The sequence below is a fragment of the Camelus ferus genome, chromosome 29 (genome assembly GCF_009834535.1).
Source record: "Camelus ferus isolate YT-003-E chromosome 29, BCGSAC_Cfer_1.0, whole genome shotgun sequence".
Lineage (NCBI taxonomy): Eukaryota > Metazoa > Chordata > Mammalia > Artiodactyla > Camelidae > Camelus > Camelus ferus.
Window position 1 is genome coordinate 25,970,028 of NC_045724.1, and position 17,270 is coordinate 25,987,297.

The 17,270-nt window shown below is 47.7% G+C and overlaps 1 protein-coding gene across 1 annotated transcript; it reads right to left on the reverse strand.

Annotated features, from left to right (window-relative positions):
• Positions 1-8,271: 8,271 nt before the first annotated feature.
• On the reverse strand, positions 8,272-14,213 carry MRPL15 (mitochondrial ribosomal protein L15). The gene is made up of 5 exons (XM_006191046.3): positions 14,027-14,213; positions 12,956-13,110; positions 12,200-12,365; positions 9,939-10,062; positions 8,272-9,469 (listed from the first exon to the last, which is right to left on the reverse strand). The coding sequence occupies exons 1-5, from the start codon at positions 14,132-14,134 to the stop codon at positions 9,132-9,134; spliced, it is 891 nt and encodes a 296-aa protein (XP_006191108.1). The 5' UTR covers positions 14,135-14,213; the 3' UTR covers positions 8,272-9,131.
• Positions 14,214-17,270: the final 3,057 nt, after the last annotated feature.

Here is a 17,270-nt window from a genome sequence, read left to right on the forward strand (position 1 = left end):
GTTAAGTTACGACACAGAACCTTCTCATCACTTCAGGTTTTTTATTTTATATCGCCTAAAAGCGCCTTCTTCGACCTATGGAGATACAGGTTTTTGCCACGTCACTCCGCCATAAACATAAAAAGGAAAAATCAACTCACTGGGATGCTTCCAGGCCTTTCCCAGTTAAGAGCACAGCTCTCGCCGCAAGTGGCCCATTGGCCTGGCTGTAGCCATCCACGTTCCCGGGCCACCACGGCCACCCACAGCATTTCTGCAAAGCTGGCGCCACCGTCTTCCCCTGGACTTGCGTCCAGCCTCAGACCCCCCTCCTCCAAGGTCTGTGTTCTTGCTGCTGCTTCCTTGATGCCACTGGAGGTGTCCAGCTTTCAAAGCTCAGCCACAGTCCTTTCCATGGCATCCTCGACCCCCTGTCTCCAGAGACAGCGGGGACTTGCGCACCCTCCACACCACCGGGAAGACAGGGAGGCGCGAGGACCACGGGCGCGGGGACTGCGGGCAGCCGAGCCCCGTGCTGGCCCAGCGTCCAGATGCCAGAGCGGCGGGGCCTCAGAGCCCTGCGGAAGGTGGTCTTGCCGGCCCCCAGCTGAGGGTCATGAGGCTAGAGCTCACTTCTACAGGGAGCCGAGGGCCAGTACGTTGTCAGCACTCAGTACGCTTTGGTTGTTTTCTGCTTTTAAGAAATACTTATTTCTTAATAAATATTATTACTTCGTATTATTACTTACTATGAGAGTTTTACAAAGACGAGCCTTTTCATCTGAGTTTTGCAGACTGAGCAGGGTGCCTGGAAGACAAGCTGAAATGAGCTAAACTCCTAACTGCTCCCCCATTTCTCCCTTCCCACAGACATCTGGAATTGGGGTGGGGGCGATCAGGAGAGGGCAGGTAAGTGAGCCAGTTTTCTGCAGCTCTGAGGGGCAGCCGGAAGGCCGCTCTCCCCTGGATGGAGTTAAACGTGCAGAACCGGGGCCAGCACGCAGACCCACGCGGAGAAGCCCCAGCAAGCGAGGGACGGGCCTTCCGGCTCAGTGCAAGTGCGCCGGTCACTTTTCCCCTCGTTTTTCCATCTCTGGTTACTGAAGCTTAGCTTGCTGATGTGTCCTTGGGAGCCCGTGACAGCCTCATTGGTTTTCTTTTGTGTGACAGCAGGACTTGGAACACTGGATTCTATTTCCGACCTGACAGCTCACACACCTTGGCGGGAGGTGGGAAAGGCTCTCCCCGGGGAGAAGCGTCAGAAGAGGGAGTGGACCAAGGCCAGGGCACCCTCTCCCGGTCCCCAGTGTGAGTGACCAGCGGGCGGGCGGGCGTGGCGTGGCTGATGGGTTGCTCCGTCCAACTGGAAAAGCCTTTATTTCACAATTCTCTTCAGAATGTCTAAGACCTTTCAGCCCTGAATCACCCTCGGTCCCTCTCCCTCGCATTCGCTTTTGGAGCAATTTGGTATTTCTAAGGGAAATGTCTGAAGAATACTTTGAACTCTTCACTTGACAAGTCATTGGCTGAAGGCACCAAAGTTCTGCTCTGTGTTTTTCGGTGGGAAATGAGAACAAGCGGCCGAGGCCTGGGTGGCAGGTGCGCAGGAGAGGAGGCTGGTCAGATGCTGGCTTCCCGCTGCACGAGCCGCCCAGGCGGACAGGCCTCTGGCGCTTTGGGCCCAGAAGTCTGAGTATGTTTTATTTTGGCCAATCGGTCAAGCTGCCCACGCAAAGGCTGGGCAGAGAGAGGGTCTCAGCAAGGAGGCCGAGCGCGCCCGGCTCCGCACACGCTCACCGACGCTGGATTCTATGATTTCTATCTCGTCGGTGAGGCTGTGCAGGCCTCGCACGCTTATGAACTGCTTCCCAGAATTCCTCGTTTCTCTTTCAGATGGTTTTATCCATCCACAGCCATTTATTTGCATCTTCCAACAGCAGCTAAAGAGGTGACTATCCATGCGGGCAGAAGGAAGGCCAGGAGTGATAGAAAAAGTGCCCTCACTTCTCCAGGGCAGTCGGGCCCCACGCAAGCTGGGAACCTCTCTCCAGGAAGCCTGCTCCTGGAACCTGGAAGCGGAGAAAACGGAAGTGCCCCAAGGAGCTGCTCCAGGGCCCCACCCTCCCCAACTGGCAGCAACTGCGAGGCCGGGGTGCCAGGCAAACAGCCATTCCAAGCTCCCTCTCTGTCACTGGCCCAGCCGTGGCGGGTGAGCCTGCAGTCTCAAGTTATAGATTTCTTTGTTTGTTCTAAAGAAAAGAAGCAGGGAGTTCATTTTGACCAGTAACCTTAACTAGGAGTCTTGGATGGTGAGGTTTAATGGGTTAAGTGTTTATGGTTTATTCATGTCATTTATAAAATGACGCCATCCTTGTTTTTACATTTTTTCACATTTTTTTAATAGGTGTATTTCCTGAAATAAACCACACACACACACACACACACACCCTGTATTTTAATGCAAAAGTTATTCAATTTAACATACCTATTTTTTATTGTAGCGCCACCTGAACCTATCATACAAATGTCATTTCATTCTCAAATAGCTACCTGGACTTTTAGAACAATCATTGTCTCAGTCTTTCTAAAATGTTTTAGGCCTTAATAGAGAAATTTTAAAACATTCCTCCTCCGCAATCATTCATCAAATACAATTTGTATATCGTTCAAAGTATTTTTGTATTGCCTTTGTCTTCTCTTCTTTTAAAGAGCGAAATGTTATTCCGATGGAGGAAAAAAGTTTAATCACAAAAAAACGACTTAACAGCGATGGTTCTAAAGTCACCCTTAGGAAGTGTAAGAAATTTGAGGAAATGGCGCCCTCTCGTGCTATAGGTGAGGTACTGCAATATTCGAGCTTTATGACTTGTTTCAGAACTTACCAAACTTTCACGTGTACAAAAATTATCTGGGATCTTGTTAGAATGCAAATTCCTACTCAGACGGTACGGATGAGGACTGAGATAGATTCTGCGTTGCTAACAAGCTCCCCAGAAATGCCAATGCTGCTGGTTCATGGAATTTCAACGAGTTTATCAAGCCCGGTTGTTTAAATAGAATTAGAAAGTTGTAATGATTTGAAAAGATCTTTTTAGACGTTAATAAGTCAGATTTGCTTTCCCCCTTTTCTCCAAGGGGCTCTCTTTTAGTTGAATTGGTGGTGTTGATTACTAATTGCAGAAAAAAGATTGTCCTAAGTGAATCTCCTTTAATGCTCACCCCTAATTTTGTAACTACGCATCTAAGAACCTGCCCTCTTTCTCCTCTGCCCACTGCCTTACTGTGAAAACAGCTCTGAGGGCAGCGTTTCCACGGTCCATTCTGTCTCCCCAGCAGCTGGCAAGGGCTACATCACGGCAGGTTGTTGACCACGGCCCAGCCTGTTGGTCCAGGGAGATGAGTGGACACACACTGACTCCCCTCTGGCTGCAGCAGGTGCAGGGAGCCCAGCCCAAGTGTGTGCCCTGAGATTCTGCTGCGCAAGGAGAGGTGTGTGTCACCAGGGCCCATCTTCCCTGAAGCCGTGCGTATCATTTCTTCAGAAGAACAGCAAGTGCTGGTGCCTCTCGGACCCTGCTCTGCCCAGCGCTTGCTGATGACCTAATACCTTCTCTCTCACCCAGCACCATGCCACCCCGGCCCTTCCACTTTGCCGCAGACGCTGCTGCGGCTTTGAGCTTTAACGTCCACCCGGGGCAACACTGGCCCTGCTGGTGAGCAGCCCACTCAGGACACAAACCCAGGACCGCCTCATTCAGACTCTCCCGCTTTAAACCGCTTTGCCGCCACATTTAATGCTAGCTCGGGAGTGCACAGCGTCTGGGGTGTCTCTTTCCTAAACAGTCTGCAGCTGCTTTCAAATGTGCATGTTAAGAAGGGGGAAGGTACGGCTCAGGGGCAGAGCACGTGCCTAACAGGCACAAGGTCCGGGGTTCCATCCCCAGGACCTCCATTAAATTTTTTTAAAATAATATTTTAAAAACCTAATTACCTTCCGCACCACCAAAAAATCAAATGTTTGTGTTAATATATAGTCTCAGAAAGTAAGAGTTTCTCCCTTCCTTACCCTTAAGACGCGAGGAGGCCCCCTGAGTGTCAGTTTTGGAGACTCGGGCAAGTCACATAACCGCAGAGCATTTCTGAGAGTTACGTGAGAATCAGTGTAAAAGCCGTCGCTGCTGCTTTGGGTTTGGATTCCTCCCCCTCCTTCTTTGGCACCAGCTACACCCAAGGCAGAACCTGGGTTTGCCACGCCCAGACTCAGGGTCCAATTCCTTTAAAACTCAGGGTGGACCGGAATGTCGGGAGCGGGCCACCCACAGCACTTACGGCCCCGCGACTTAATCACCCCTGCACTTGGTGCTCTGCTCCTTCCCACCCGTCTGTGTAAGGCGATCACGGCCTTTCTGGCTGCAGCAGCTCCCGGGTCTGGGCTGTGCCTGCTGCGTGAGCCCCTCAGGCGGGCTGAATGCATAAATTCACGACCCATCAGGGATCCTGATGAAGCCGGACCAGGGTCAGACCTAGAAACCCTGGGAAGTGTTCGCACGTGGTCACCAGGTGGCAGTCTTGCCTCATTTCTGACGGCTAAGTTGGTGTTGTTTACGGTTTTTGTTTGTGGCATTGAAAGTCCACTTTCCCTCCTTAGAGCAGAAAGGAGAATCGTCCGGAGGCTGCAGGGTTGGGAAGCACGTTGGAGGTCACCGCTCATCACTTCTGTGGGTCCCTCCCTCGTCTGCCAAAGCAGAGGGCCAACGCTTCACTCTGGGGCGCTACTGCCCACAGCAGCCCACGCGGCCAGACACGACCGCCCCGCATCTGGGCGCCCTGCCCTCTGGCACATGCTAGGCTGGGCCACCCTGCTGGCATCTGACAACGTCTCCCCCATTGCAGAGCCGCCCCATGTTCCAAAGAACAAAGCAACGTTAAGAAAGGAGAATAAACCCAGGAAATTCCGAGGCGCTCAAAGGTCTTTGCTAATGCCTGTCAACCCGAGAGCCTCTGGTCTTGGACACACAGGCCACATACAGTGACAACCCAGGGCGTCTTGCTTTTATCCTTAGATCTCCAAGTGGCGTGAACTCTTCCTAAGCTCCAACTGCCCCGGCCCCGGATGCTCCCTCATCACCCTTGGGAACGACCAGCAGCCCAGGGCGCCGGGCAGCATTGAACTGGAGCCTCCCTGCCACGCAGCCATGGAGGGACGGGCTGTGTGGAACGTGCCTGTTCCGGCTGAGAACGATGCACACGACTGTGGTGTCAAGCCCAGGAAACAGCTGCGGGTGACTAAGCCCCAGCTCCCTGAATAGGGACTCCCTGAGCAGGTCGCGACCCCAGACAGCTGTTTCCTGTTTTCAGTCTTCCTTTATCGGTCCATCCTGGTTTCCTCTCACCTGAAGGCCGCTGAAGACAGCCAAGTGAAGCCAGCCTGGTGCTCGCCCATCTCCTCTTCCACCTTCTACTGCTGCTCTGGGGACCCTTCCAAGGGCCTCAAGTACATCCTGAGACGGGAGGGCTTGCCATGTCTCGACCTTCATGTGACTGCTGCCTCCCCCGGATCCCGAGAACCATGTGCTGATGTCATAGGAAAGAACAAATCTGCCCCCACGGGCGATCTGTCCCTTTGGCTCTCGCCCTGGGCTGTTTCCAGGGCTCAGCCGTGCTGCTTCTGCACCTTTTGTAAAACGATGTTGCCTGTAGCCTGAAATGTCCAGGAGGGCCCCTTCTCAAGGCTCTGACCCTTAAGGGGGTAACACTTTTCCATTTGTATAGAGATAAGAAGTTGCAGGATAGAAAATAACATTTGTCTTGATGGAGGTTTACAGGGACACCGTGACCTGGCCCACGTGCACAGCTGCAAGAACAGAAGATTCCAACACCAAGACGTCTGCAAAAACCAACCACACCCCCTCCCCTTTCTAGTATAAAAGGAGCCTGAATTCTGACTTGGGGAAGACGGTGCTCCAGGACGTCAGCCTGCCACCTGCTAGGTCTGCTGGCTCTCCAAATAAGGTCACTGTCCCTTGCCCCAACACCTCGTCTCCCGACTTACTGGCCTGTCACGCGGCGAGCGGAGCGAGTTTGGACTCCGTAACACTGAGGAGATACCGGTCCCTCCAGAACGCAGCTGCGAACTGAATCACAAAGAGGGCGTCCAGCAGCACGTGGGCGGGGCGGCGGCCCACCTGGAGCGATGGCCACGCTGGCGCAGAAAGCGGGCTTGCACGTCCGTCTGCAACTCCAGGCCCGACACAGAACAGGAGGTGTTTAAACGCAAGCAAGTTCATTTCTGCGCAAATAGGTGGAGGTCAGCGTTTCCCTCGGCCCCAGGCAACAGCTCCATCATCACTGTATTAGAGCCCAGAGGAACTTCAGACGCCACTCAACACGACTCCTGCACGACACAAAGGTTAAGTGTCACTGCATCTTACAGGTAAAAAGACGAAGTGGCCAATTACAGGCTGCTATTTCAGTGGTTTAAGGGTGCAGCTGCCCCTCAAGGGAAGTGCCTCTGAAAGAGATTAAATGCAGTGAGGAAGGTCGTTGCCTTTATCCGCCGTCTATGCCTTTTTGATTAAAAAAAGAAAAGACCCCAGACAGACTCAACAGTGGTTTAATTTCCTCTGGAAGGAGGTGACAACAGGCAGAGAAAGTGGACTTTTACTTTTCAGACTCAGCGTTACAAAATTTCAAAACAGGCGTGGACCACTTTCACAATGAAAGGCAGTTTTTTGGGACTTTTCCCAGCAGTGATTTTTAAAAAAGAAAACGTACCCTACTCCTGACTCAGTGAGTCGCTGTCATCGTCAATAAGCAGTTTCTCTGCACCTTGTGTTTTTCTGCGCAATCTGTCACCCCCTCTTCTGTGCACGCTATTCAGACACGGCGTTTCAGAGACCTACAGGAAGCGTAAGGCAGCTTTACTGCCAGAATGTTTAGAAAAGGCAGGCAGAGAAGAGACGGCTTCCAGGGCTGTCATCGCTCTCCCTCAAGGACACCGTGCTTATCGAGGCTGATGAACTAACCAGCTCAGGTCTGTAACTTACTGAGCCCAGCATTCCAGAATGGTGGATATACTGTAAAACACAGAATTAAAGAATTCTGCACTTTTCCAGATGTTTGTCTACCGTAAGTCAGTTAACCTCAGGGCTGAAGTTTGGTCAACACCAAAAAAGGCATCAGTCCCCTCACTGGTTGTCCAGTGCAGCCACTCTCTTTTCCCACCCGTAACAATTTTTTAGCTAAGAACACACGCTACCAAAGAAGACTCCAGCCCCTTGTGAGACAGAAGGGCTGGACCCAAGCTCTGGCCAGTGCGATCTAAGTGCAGGTTTGGTGTGGCAGCTTTCAGATGCTCTCTTAGGAAAAGCTGGCTCCTTGCTGGTCCCTGTGGATCCTGAAGACGCACATCTCGCTCTAGAGATAGGAGAGGGCGGGGAGGGGCTCAGAGACCTACACTGGTCTCCACACCCCATCTCTGAGAGAAAAAGAAACTCTCACTCAAGCCACTGTGACTTGGGTTCTTATCAATGGAGCCAAGACCCCAGCTCTCTGTAAAGTGAAAATGTTTTTAAATTTTTTCCTATCCTCTGAAATTCATAGGTGACTATCAGAGATGGTTCTACTAAGAAGTGGTCTAATGACAAGCCAAACTATATAATACTAGATAAAAACTGAAATGTATTCTTGATACATAAATTATTTATAAGCTGAATCTTATGACTGGATAAAGAAGTTGTGGTATATTTATACAGTGGACTACTCCTCAGCCATAATAGTAAGATAATGCCATTTGCAGCAACGTGATGGACCTGGAGATCGTCATTCTAAGTGAAGTAAGTCAGAAAGAGAAAGAAAAATACCATATGATGTCACTTATACGTGGAATCAAAAAAAAAAAAAAAAAAAAAGGACAAACGAACTTATTTACAAAATAGATTCAGACACAGAAAACAAACTTACAGTTACCAGTGGGGGAAGGAAGTGGGAAGGGACGGACTGGGAGTCTGAGAGGTGCAGACACTGACCACTGCGTATCAAACGGACAGACAGCAAGTTCACACTGTGCAGCACAGGGGACTACGCTCAGTTCCCCGCAGTCACCTGGTGAAGGAGGGTGAAAGCGAGCACGTGCGTGCTCACGCAGGACTGAAGCGCTGCGCTGCACACGAGACACTGATACAACACTGTAAGCTGACTATACGTCAACAAAAAATACATACATAATTGAAAAATAAAATAAATTGAAACTTAGGTCAGCAATGTATGAGGTAGATAAGTTAACTGTACTGCTCAGGTTTTTAATTTTTTTATTTTAATAAACAGACAGCAATTACTTTATTTCTACTGTAGAAGAATTATCATGAATTATTCAAGATTCAACTGCATTGAGACAAATTAAGCTTTCGTACGGTTTGGCCACAACAGATCCTCACAAAGCTAATGAGCTTACTGACTGCTGAGCCTTTCATGTTAATCAGGTTTAATTTTCACATGACCAACTGTTTTTATGGCTTATATGATCATTGAACATTTTTTCAAAATCATTTACAAGGACTGAAAGACAAAGGTTTCCAAGGTCAAATCACATCCGTCAGAATTAGAACATCTGCCTTCCTCGCTGATGGCTTGATCGTTTTTGTCGACTCACCAGAGTTGAGAAACTGAATTTGCTTGGAATTTTTGTCTCTATTTTGCTAGCAGATACCGAACTATTTACAAGCTCTTCACCAGTCTTGAACCTTAAACCCACATCCCACCTCTGAATGGTCCCGAGTTGAAGGCTTACTGTCTGGACCCTGGGAGGCTCACCAGCTCATCAGCGGCCTCTGACCTCGCCCCAGCAGCGCCGCCCCACCCCCCGCCCCGCTCGTTCCCTCGGACCTGCAGCAATGATGAGACAAGACCTGGAGGAAAAGACGATGAAAAACTCGACTGGAAATTTTCTGAGAGTTACACGCGTCCTTGGACAGAGAGCCAGGGAGCCTGTGTCTCTGAGGACGCACACAGATCCAGCTCCTCTATGCAGTGCCTGCTTACTGCATTTTTATTTCAATTTAGATGAAACAGAGGAAGATGCACGCTGCCGCAGAGAACAGCAGCACCCGCCGAGGGGCCCGCCCCGCCGCGCCCCCACGCCCCGCCACGCGGGCTCAGGAGCTGTGGTACTGGAGCAGATCCTCATCTGTGGGCTTGAGGAGCTTCCTGTCTGCCACGCTCACCACCCAGCCAGGAGCAAGACCGAAGAAAATCTGCCGTGGATCCTTTCGAGCACTGAGCATTCTGAAGAGTTCATCTTTGGTGATATCAGGTAAAACGTAACCGTACTTCTTGGCGAGCTCAAGTCTTGCTTCGGGAAACCCGGCAGGGTCCGCCAAGTAGCCGCGGTTCTTCGCGTCAGTGTAGTAGGGCACCAGCGCCTCGGGGGGGAGCATGCGCTTTGGAATCGGTTGTCCTCGGAGAAAGAATGGAATAGGTTTGCACAGGATTTCTAAAAAACAAATGTTTAAGTGAAAAAAGTTGCAAACATTGGCTACGTGCATAATGATTTTCTTCTAATAATGATATACTTCAACTATTAATTTTTAAATATTTTCAAGGTGAGAACTTAATTCCAAGAACTTTTTTCTTTATTAAACAGGCTTGTCTTAAGCAAATGGAAATGCTTGGTTTTCAAAAATCTGCATCTTGAAAGTCAGTTACTCCTGGGTTACCAACAATTAGTGAATTTCCAAACATGGGAAGTACCGTGTTTAAGCCCCACGTTTCCCTTTTTGTGACATACTGGCTGAGGGACACGAAAAGACAGAGCCCCACCAGCCACACCGCAAGCAGAACATCCTAAAACAGGAAACCGAGCTGCCTGGACAGCAAGTCAGGGAGCCGTGAGGCCGTTCAAACCCTGGCTGGGCGGTCAGCACGAGGCCCTGAGGGGAGCGAGCGCCTGGGGACGAGCTTACCCAGGCTCCTGGGGTCGTAGAAGGCGGTGGTGACCACGCCTCCGTTCTTCTCAATTGCAGCGATGGCGAGCTCCGAGGCCAGCTGCACTTCAATGTTAACCTTCGCCTTAAAGGTGTCAGCGCCCTGTCACACGTCAACACAAGGCCTGTGAGCAGACCACTCGCCTACAAGGGGGTCAGTTCGGGCGGGCTGCCTTCTACACTGTTTCTCCCCAAAGTGCCTACAAGGTAACAGCTATTCCTACTTTAAATACCTCTGCTTTGAGGTCCCACCAAACAACATCAAATTCTTTCACCCTTTTTTAGGCCAGCTTGTTTTACCAATCTTCACTTCCTATGAGCAGGGATGGCTAGATTTCCATTGTATGTTCTCAGCGGACACCAGCATAAGCACTCCTTCCCACTGCTTCACTAACAGGAGACTAGTTAATCCGCAAACAACCCTCAACCAACAGAATTATCGCCACACCAACAGCACAGATGGCGACACTGACGCACAGAGAGGTTAGGCAACTTGCCCAAGATCACAGAGCCAGGGAGTCTACTCCTGGTGCCTGCATTCCTGCCACAACAGCACGCGGTGTGATACAGACAAAAACACACATTCTTTACCCACGCGTAAGCCAGAGGCCAAGAGATGGTCAAAGAGGGTGATCAGCAAGCTAGAACCGGCGAGAAACAAAACATCTGACAACGGCATTTGAGCGTCAAAGGGTCAGGCCCTCTAAGGAAGGAGGCGGAGAGGACGGCAGAAATACAAATGTAGCACTGAACTGCTTAAAGTCCTGTCCTTGGTCACTTGAGTTAAGATATGTCATATTTTACTCTAATTTCAAAACAGAGTCTGGCAAAAATAAAGAGATGGTCACTGTTCTTTTTGCAGTGATACAAATCTGCTACTTTGGTGTGCCTGAAGCAAGCTGGCTTCCAACTTCAAAACATGCCATCAGTTCCAAGACACATTCTCTCACATTCCCCACCTGTGACACTGGTGGGCATTTTCACAGTCAGTGGGACCTCTGATCAATAAAACAAGGTCTTGCCGTAGCATTTGAGATTTCTAATTACTGCTCCATAGATGACTTAACCGTTTCCCTCCCCTTGGGCACCGGGGTTGATTCCAGTACTCCAGTACACTAAGAAGCGTATTTACAATTTCTTTAATTAGGTTTCTTTCATTTTGTTCTTCCTTGAGAACATATATTCCCAAATTGGTAATTTTGCACTGAAAGATCAAAACAGTCACTACCCATGATTTACCGCAAATCTGAAATCCAGAAAAGTTTACCCAGTTTACAGGGCTGTAGGTGACGTGTGACTGCACTCAACCACTGCCCTGGGGCAGACCGCAGAATGGCTTCTGCCGGTTTAACAGACACAACCCGAAAGCTGCTGGATGTACAGTCTGATGCCTGGTGAGGTCGTGGGCTTTTCCACATGTTGATCTACATGTGTATTCCTTATACACCCAAAGCAGAGCACTGAGGCTTACTCGTGTATTTGGTATTCTCCCTTCAAATCATTTTATTCAGAAAGCTTTTATCCACATTTACTTTTTCAAAGGAATCGAAACGGTCTTCCTGTAAACATATGCTGCCCCCTGGTGGACATGCAGTCACTTACACAGCTTTATTGTATTACTGACATACAAGAAACAGGTGCTGCTTAACAATGCACTTTTATTTGCTTATGAAACTCCTGGCCAATTTCTATAAATAGAAAACATCTTCACTACAATGAGAACTAGATTTGATTTATTCCTTTCTTCCATAAATACTGAGTGACTATCATGAGCTAATATTTCCAATATTGAAAATACAGCAATGAATCAAAGCACTTGCTCTCAAAGAACTGACATCACATTGAGGAAGACAATGACACTCAAATGCATTGGTAATGAACGTCAGGTGTTCATACATTCAAAGAAGCCTTTGCCAAAGTAAGGCAGTCGGGTTATGCGGGTGAGAGTGCTCCTTTATAAAGAACGTCAAAAAGATCTTCCTAGTAGGATGACGTTCAAACAGAGAACCAAAGGGAGAGCAAGGGAGCAAGCGGAACAGACACATGGGAGCGGAGCCCCCCCACCCCGGCCCCCAAGACAGCGTGCGGCTTTCCAAAACCACAACCCAGTATAACAGTCGCCACTACATGACGGTCACGACAAATCAAAGGGGATAAAAACAAAGGAGGCACAGTGTTGATTATACGGAAGTCAGAACGCCGTCTGTGTTTTAACTCCAAAAAACCGAATGCAGGCTTACCTCCTCCACCAGCTGGACGCCATAATCCCTTTTAGATGGCTGGACGGTCACACCTCTTCCATTGACAAGCTGGGTTAAGTCAATAGGTTGTGTAGGATCAACTCGACCCAAATCAATAAGATACTGCAGTCTACTGAGACTCAAAGGCTGATACTGGCGTCTGAAGCTAAAAGTAACAGGTGGAAAACTCAGTCAGGCCTACCTTCCTGTAGGATCTTCAAATTAACTCAAAGCTCTGTCCTGTGTTTTCCTCTATCAATTTAGATGGCTTAAAAAAGATCCTGAGGACAGCATAAACATGTAATATTCCTTGATTTTTGACAATGAAAAAAAAACCAGTATTTGCCTCTGGAAGCATTTATTTCACTCATTTACACAAATAAACAAATATGTGGAAAATTTAACCCACTATCTGAATTACATTATAAATGAAACTCAAAGTAATGGCAATTACCTTTTATTGGGCAACTACATTGGGCCAGACTTTTATATATATATTACTGCTCTAGACAACCCTGAGAGCCGGCACTATCGGCTCCACCTTGCACGTCTGAGTGCAACGCCTGGCTTTTTCTCCTACTAATCCATGCTAAATTTCACTACTGAAAATGTTCCAGAGAAACAGTAGCAAAGTTTGCTTCAAAGTGGATTTAAACTTCTACCAAGCTATTTGAAGATGATTCTCAGTAAAAAGTAGGGATTTTTATGCTAAGAAGCAAAGCGAAAAAAAAAAAAAAAAAAGCAAAACGAACTTACCTGTGTCCTTCATTAAACCCGTATTTTGGGATTCGAAGGTAAAACGGGGTCTGGCCTCCCTCAAAGCCCAGTCGGGGCAGAGTTCCTCTCTGCCGTTCTCCCTTGTGGCCTCTGCCACATTTTCGACCTCTTCTCCGACCTCTTGGTCGTCTTTCCTACAAGGAAAGAAATGTTTTATGAGCTACAGACGCATCTTTTTAAACTGTATTTCACCTTTGAGCTGTTTCTTTTCATTAGGCCCTTCATTCAACCCAACCGACCAGTACCAGCTAACACCACTACATGCAGGGCACCATTCTAGCTGCTCTAAAAAGTCCAAACACTCTACATTTGCAACTTTTCCCTTGAAGATGGAGCTAGTTCTTGCAACCAAAGCCCAGGATGTGTTTCAAAGGCAAAGTTCCAAGGACGAGATGAGAAAAAGGATTCTTTGGTAGGCTGGAAGTGACACAAATCCTGGAATTAAACATCCAGAACAAGCCAAGTTTACATGAGATTCAAGCGCATTTATTTTGGACTTAATTGTAACTACGCCATTGTTACCCACATACAGTATTTTATTTAAATGTGAATTTATAAAGAAAATACCTTTCTTAATTTACTTCCTGTCATTTCATGAAAGCAGTGAATTATTTATTGGGGGCTAATTAGGCTTATTTATTTATTTTTAATGGAGGTTCTGGGGATTGAACCCAGGACCTCATGCATGCTAAGCGTGAACTCTACCACTGAGCTATATCCTCCCTACAACGAGTTTATTTTTAAAACGACAGTCTGTCCACTGACACCTTTTCTAGCCGTGTTTGGTGACTGGCAGAACAGACACCTAACGTAATCAATCTTTCCCACAAAGGTTAAGGCACACTGGAAAAGGACTTCGTTTTGAAAGACACAGTCATTGGTAATTCCTGCAGCTTCGGTCTCCCGGCCTACTTAACGTAATTATGCTCCTAAACAGGAACCTTACTGCCAATTGGAACCGCGTGGGCAGCTTCTCCCGCGTCAGTTAAGGACCCCGCGTTCCCCCAGTGCCTCCGGACCCGCGACCCCGCACCGCCCTCAGCCACTTACCGGTTTCCTGGAGCCCGGGTTCGGCTGCAGGTTGGCCAGGCTCACACGGGGCAGGGCCCGTAGCAGGCCCAGGGCCCGGACCCCACCGCCCCGCACCGGGCCGGCCATGACCCCCGCGCCCGACAACCTGCAAGGGCGCGGGGCCGCTCAGACCCAAGTGCTTCCGGGCGCTGCTTTACGGCCGAGGCCCCGCCCCCGTCGTGCTGCAGGGCTCGCGGTACGGCCAGCCGCAGGGCGCGCCGGAAGCCGGGCTCCGCCATGGCGGCCGAGGGGGTGGTCTGTTGACCTCTGGGGGCTCCGGCCTTGTTTTCAGCTTCCTGGGGATGAGATCGTGTTCTGGGACGGCGCTCCTTGACGTCGGCTCTGAACGTACGACGTTCTCTGCCGCCGCACAGAGCAGGCGCTGAATACGCTGCGCGTTGGAGAATGTGGAGCCCTCGTGGCCGGCCGGTTGGGTCTCTCCGCCTGTCCTCTGGGCGCGCCCTGGGCGCTGCGGTGCCGGCTTGAGCTTGGCTGCTTTCACCCCCTGAGACAGGACAGTAGTGCCCGGGGCCCAGCTGTCAACCTGCCCGACGGGGGCAGCCTGTGAATAAGGTTCAAACTGCAGCCCGCCCGAGTCCCGGAGATCCTAGCTTCGCCCGTTCACGGGGGAGACGTCGGCGAGAGTCACACGCGTGCCGAGTCAGCCTCTTTCGGTTCGTCGGCTAAACAGCCCCTCGTGGCGTAGATGTTTTTTACCTTTCACAGACGTGGCAACGTCGGTGCCTTGACCAAGGTCTCAGCAAGCCGCAGAGCCAGGGGTCAGGCTTTGCTTCATATTACATAAGTAGGATTGTTTAATAACATAAAATTGAATATCTGCATCACAAAATATGTCACGTTATTTTCACTCAAAAAAATCAGCTTCCCTAGTTTTGTCTTAAGTGAGTGTAATATAGCGCGTACTCCTTCCTTTTTCTTTCTCTTATTGTTCTTTTCTGTATTTCACAGCCTTGCAGCAGGCTTGTTCCTGCTGGTTCCGACTAGGGATTGCAAGTCGTGAAGGTGAGAAATTTTTGGAGGGCAGCTACGTCTATACTTAACCTTTTTTAAAGTTATTTAAAATCAAATATTAAAAACTACAGAAAGAAAAAGTTGGCGTTTCTTCCTTTTTAAAAGCAATATTTATGAGCAAGACACTGAACTTACTGAAAAATATACTTGGATGAAGTCAAACAGGATCTTGCTTCCAGGTTGTTTGAATCTAGTAGAGACTTTGCAAAAATGAGTATTTTTTTTAAAAGGTTAAAGAAAGTAGGCCTCTTTTAGACCTAATGGCACAAATACAAGAAAAATACAGATGTATGAGTTCTATAAAACAATATGAAGATAAAGTCCAGACTATTTAAAAGTACAGAAGAAAATATAGTGGGAAAAAACAAGCTAGCTAGTTTCTGCCTTTAAGATTTTCAATTCAATATATTTCATCATTTTTTTCTTTAGAAATTTCATACTTATGGGAAGAAAATTGGGAAATATGTTGCAAAATGTGCCCTAATGTATAGAAAGATCCATAGTTCCCCCCCATCTAGAAAATCATTGTTTGCATTAAGTAATGAGCTTCTGATGAGTGTTAATGCCAGTGTTTTTTATCATCGAAAAAAAATTTGTTGAATAAATGAGATACAAGAACTAGAAAACAGTGTGCTGCACTTCTGGGAAGTAGATGCCTTGTGTTGTGTAGGTTATGTAATGGTGGACACCAGTTAATTACAGTGGAAATAGTAATTGTAGTTAAGTGTCAGCTACAGATTTGTTTATCCTGTATGCAACATGCTGATAAAGCAAATTAAATAGTCAAAGTAACTTGCTGAGTCTCGTCTGTGCTGTAAGAATGTAAATTAAGGGTGTGTGGTAAGTCATCCATCCTTACGCCTGCTGACGTCCCACATCATCGTTATCATCGCAGGAAAATATTAAGGACCCATATGCTTGGGGTGTTGTGCCAGTCCCTGTTTAAATCACATTAAGGAGACATTAAACAACAAGAAAATAGTAAGTAATGATAAGAAATAAAAAGAAAACATCTCAGCAGCTATTTCAGATCCATCCTGATTCCAGCCCTGGTGAATAATGACTACTGATTCATGTAAAAGAATGAAATGAACCCTATAAAATAGTATAACCTGGTCCCTTGGTAAGGGCCTCTTTCTCGTACAATCCCAAATGATCTCCCCCCACCAATCCCAGTGCCTTGACAGTCTGTCAATACAGATTGATTCCTTTGAGCTTACTAATTAAAATAAAAATTCTTGAGGATGTTGGAGAATAGAAGTGGGGGATGGAAATAAAGGGGATAAAATCACACGAGGTACTTTGTGTGAATGGTAATGGTAACACACTATGAAAAGCCTAGTTGACTCACCTTTCTGTTTCTAAGATCAAAAACCAACAAAACAAAAGCATATATATAAAAGTCTATCTCACCTCCCTAAGTGAGATCACACATAAAATAATATTTGGGCAGAGATGGGAACAAGAGGAGGAAAGGAATTTCAGTGATTCGATTATTCCTGAGTTTCACCATGAGTCAAGAAGTCATTTTGAGAATGGGACCAAGAATAGGCTGATTTTGTGATGAGCAGAGCTGAGAAGTAGAAAACAACTGGAGAGGTGACTTCCTTAGTGGAGCTGGAGGAAGCCAGGGGCAGGAGAGCAGTGAACCCCTTTGCTATTGGGAGAAAACAAAATATCAAGACAGCTAAGACGGTATGGAAAGGGCTACAAATAAACGTCACCTTCATAAAAACGACCTAGTTCTATCAAAGGTGGCTCCCTGACTCGGGTCTTCACATCCAGACAGTTTTTGTTTTGATTTTTTTAAAGTACGTAATGCATACATTTGTGATGAAAAAAAAAAAATCAAATCATACGAAAGGGCCCGTAATGAAAAGCAGGAGTTCTTCACAGGCTATCACATTTAACTTCCTGTTTTCATTTCCCCTGGTGATTGTCTCCACATTTACAAGTTAAAATGCCCCTATCACTGATTGTTTTATCAATTTTTGACTTTGTATACTCACTTGTCTTATGATAGAGGAAGATTTAGATAATTTAAACTATTTCCTCCTGGTCTTTCCTTTTCTCTCATGGTAATCCACATGATTTCAGTAATACAAGCACTTTAAATTTTCAAGTTTCAGAAAAGTACATGAGCTCCTCAGCCTACTTAAGGATGCTGACAAGCCTCACCTCCCACTTCTTT